Genomic DNA, 3,550 nt, shown 5'->3' on the forward strand with positions numbered 1-3,550 from the left:
TGTTTGGTTGTCTCATTCCCCCCATTGCCTGGTGACCGTTGCCGTTGTCACCACACACTTGTGATTGTCAACAGCTGCTGCTGCTACTTCTCCTGCACCGGTGACGTCCTCTTCTCTCTCTCTCCCTGACCACTTCACCCAAACGTGAGCACTCAAATCCAGCTCTCAAGTTTTCTCTTTCTCTGCACCGACCAGTTGCAGTGAGGCGTTTTATTATATGCACAGTGAGGTGAAACACTGTGTCACACTGTTTGAGTTTGTGAGAGTTTGTGGTACGGCAACGGTAGCAGCAGCAGCAGCTGTACATCAGCAGGAAACATCAGTGGCAGACTTTGCCTGCCTGTCTGCCAGCCAGTGGTTGGGCCTTTTATATCACTCTTTGAATTATCCTCTAAACTATCTCACAACTATTTCCTCTCTCCAAACTGACTCATCAAATCATCATTGAGCACCACATAATTAACACGATCTTGATTAGCACCGGCGGCGGCTGCAGCGATCTCCTCAGCGAACTCGCATTGTGCACCACCACCAAAATACACAACACCACCACGATGCATTTGAAACCCGACCACAATTTTAGCTAATCAACTTCTTTCTGGAATCATCTCTCTTTTCTAAATCTTATCCCTTCCCCTTGAGCTTATATTACCTGTTCTTTCAAGTAGTAGAACTATTTCTAGTCGTTGTTGTTGTTTACCCTNAACTCGCATTGTGCACCACCACCAAAATACACAACACCACCACGATGCATTTGAAACCCGACCACAATTTTAGCTAATCAACTTCTTTCTGGAATCATCTCTCTTTTCTAAATCTTATCCCTTCCCCTTGAGCTTATATTACCTGTTCTTTCAAGTAGTAGAACTATTTCTAGTCGTTGTTGTTGTTTACCCTTTTAACGATCATCATGCCCACGCCCAACTACAACCGCCTCCGCCTGAAGACGTCAGCCGCCTCCGTCACCACCGCTTCGGTAAAGCTGATGCCCGCAGTGGTAAGGTCCTTTTGCGTCCGACGTTCTCTTTTGGCTTTCTTTCTACTTTTGATCACCCTCTTTGGCCTTCTGAGGTTGCTTGTCTACAGCAGCCGCCTGCAAGGTGGAAACTTCAGCAGCCACCGACCGACCTCTACAAACGGTCCCGGTGAGGCGGCGGCGGCGGCGGCCGAATCGGTTTTAGAAAATTCGTTTTCATTCAACCTCGCCAACCTGCCCACCGAATCGCCCGCCCTCGGCGATTACCTCCTTCACACCAGCAGCTGCCTCATCCCCCGCGTGCCCCTTTTCACCGAAGAAGTTCTGCCCTTTTACAGGCCAACGAACTCCACCTCAAAGGACTACCACTGCGCGAACACCTCCATCGTCGATCAGATTGTCCGCCTCAATGCGACGGCCGTTTTTATTCCGTCCTCTTTGAGCGGCTGTTCAGCTCGGGAGGTGATTCGCTCCGGTCATAATGAAGATCAAACCTTTGGGCAGAGTTGGAGTTCGGTCAAGTCCGGCGACAATTTTCCCAGCTCGGAAGCCATTTTGGTGGAGTGCGCTGGCGGCGTCAAGAAGCTGTTGCCGCTGGTGCCAGCTAAGAAACCATATCAGTGGGACGATGTANGACGGCCGTTTTTATTCCGTCCTCTTTGAGCGGCTGTTCAGCTCGGGAGGTGATTCGCTCCGGTCATAATGAAGATCAAACCTTTGGGCAGAGTTGGAGTTCGGTCAAGTCCGGCGACAATTTTCCCAGCTCGGAAGCCATTTTGGTGGAGTGCGCTGGCGGCGTCAAGAAGCTGTTGCCGCTGGTGCCAGCTAAGAAACCATATCAGTGGGACGATGTACCTCATTTAGAAAGAGACCAACTGCCGGAGAGCCCGGTAAATGTTCTGCTGATTGGCATTGACGCCGTCTCACGGCTGAACCTCCTTCGGCACATGAGGCGGACGGCGGCCTTCCTCGACCGGCACAACTTCACCTCGCTGCTCGGCCACCACAAGGTGGGCGACAACACCATGCCCAACCTCTTTGCGATGTTCACCGGCCTAGCGAAGGACACCTGGTGGGCGCAGCTGCCCGCCTCGCGCAAGCTCGACTCGCTGCCGTTCATTTTCAAGCGCTTCAGCAACGCCGGCTACCTGACCACATACATTGAAGACTACCCACACTGCGGCCTCTTTACCTTCCACGGCGTGAAGGGCTTCAGCGGCCGGCCACCGACGGAGTACTACCTGCGACCGGTCAACCTGTGGCTGAGGCGGAAGTCGCTGTACGATCACACCTGGTGCACCGGAGGGCAGCTGGAGATGGAGGTAAGTGGATGGGATAGGAGAAGTAGAAACTGGAGTTGGAGATGTTGTATTCGAAAAAGGGGTTCCCCAAAAAACGTACAGCGTTCTCTTTGTTTACGTTTTTTGAAATCGCATGGGACTCCCAAGTTGGAAGTTTAATTTTTAGTTAAAACTCTAAACTTTTTCCTTTTTTCTTTTCCTTTTCTCAGTACTACTACGACTACATCCTCGAGCAGATGGCGGCCTTCCGCGACCGCCACCAGCCCCACCTCACCTGGATCCACCAGTCGACCGTCAGTCACGAGGAGGTGAACAACTGCCAGTGGGCGGACGGGCCGGTGGTGCGCCTCCTGGAGCGCCTCTTTGCCGGCGGCCACCACCGAAACACCGTCATCGCCTTCTACTCCGACCACGCCATTCGCATCGGGAAGATCCTCGAAACGGAGAGCGGCTTCCACGAGACCCGGCTGCCCTTTCTCTACCTCTACGCGCCGGAGGAGTTGCGCCTCAAGTCAGACTCTGATGGAGAGCTTCTAAAATCGAAACAGCTGCGGGCGATCCTTGCCGAGAACAGCCGCCGCCTGACCAGTCACATGGACGTCCATGCGACGCTTCGCCACCTCCTCACGGGCCAGCCACCGACGGACGAGCCGCTGGGCCGGTCCCTCTTTACGCCCATTCCCGAGGAGCGGACCTGTCCGCAGGCGGGCGTTCCCGAGGAGTACTGCCTCTGCAAGCGCTTTGTCGCCCTCGGCGCCGACCACCGCACGGCGAGGGCCATAGCGGGCAAGCTTGTGGCGGGCCTTAATGAGCAGCTCCGCCAGAGCCCCGAGTACGTCGTCAAGTGCGCCGCACTGTCCCTTGATCGGGTGGTCACCGCGAAGATCGCCTTCAGCGGCGTGGACCAGGGCGAGAAGAAGGCGCTGGTGAATCTGCGCCAGGCGTTGGTCAGCCTGGTGTTTACCGTACTGCCCAGCGGGGCAAAGTTTGACGCCACCGTGAGGACCACTTTTATCAATGGAAAAGTAGGAGGAGGAGAGGACGCTTCAAAAGATGTCCTTCGTGTGGACCTCAATGCCACCGCGGCCGTGGGCAAGATTGCCCGCAATGATCGGTACGCGGAGCAGGGCGCCTGTGTGGCGGGCAGCTCTGTGGAGACGTTTTGCTACTGCAGAAGGCGAAGAGTTGGAGAAGTTAGTGGAGGTAGTGGAGTTGGTGAAGAGATGATCAACTGAACTCAAATGATGATGATGATGATGTCGCTGTGATAGTG

At 54.5% G+C, this 3,550-nt stretch overlaps 1 protein-coding gene across 1 annotated transcript; it reads left to right on the forward strand.

Annotated features, from left to right (window-relative positions):
- Positions 1–2,001: 2,001 nt before the first annotated feature.
- Positions 2,002–3,391, forward strand: LOC108354273 (uncharacterized; the record flags this gene model as incomplete). Its single annotated transcript, XM_017605468.1, has 2 exons — positions 2,002–2,298; positions 2,487–3,391. Coding segments are annotated over exons 1-2 (1,202 nt in total), but the record flags the coding sequence as incomplete, so codon positions are not given.
- Between the last annotated feature and the right edge of the window lie 159 nt (positions 3,392–3,550).

Source organism: Rhagoletis zephyria, unplaced genomic scaffold (assembly GCF_001687245.7).
Source record: "Rhagoletis zephyria isolate East Lansing unplaced genomic scaffold, Rhagoletis_zephyria_1.1 Rzeph_scaffold_34608, whole genome shotgun sequence".
Lineage (NCBI taxonomy): Eukaryota > Metazoa > Arthropoda > Insecta > Diptera > Tephritidae > Rhagoletis > Rhagoletis zephyria.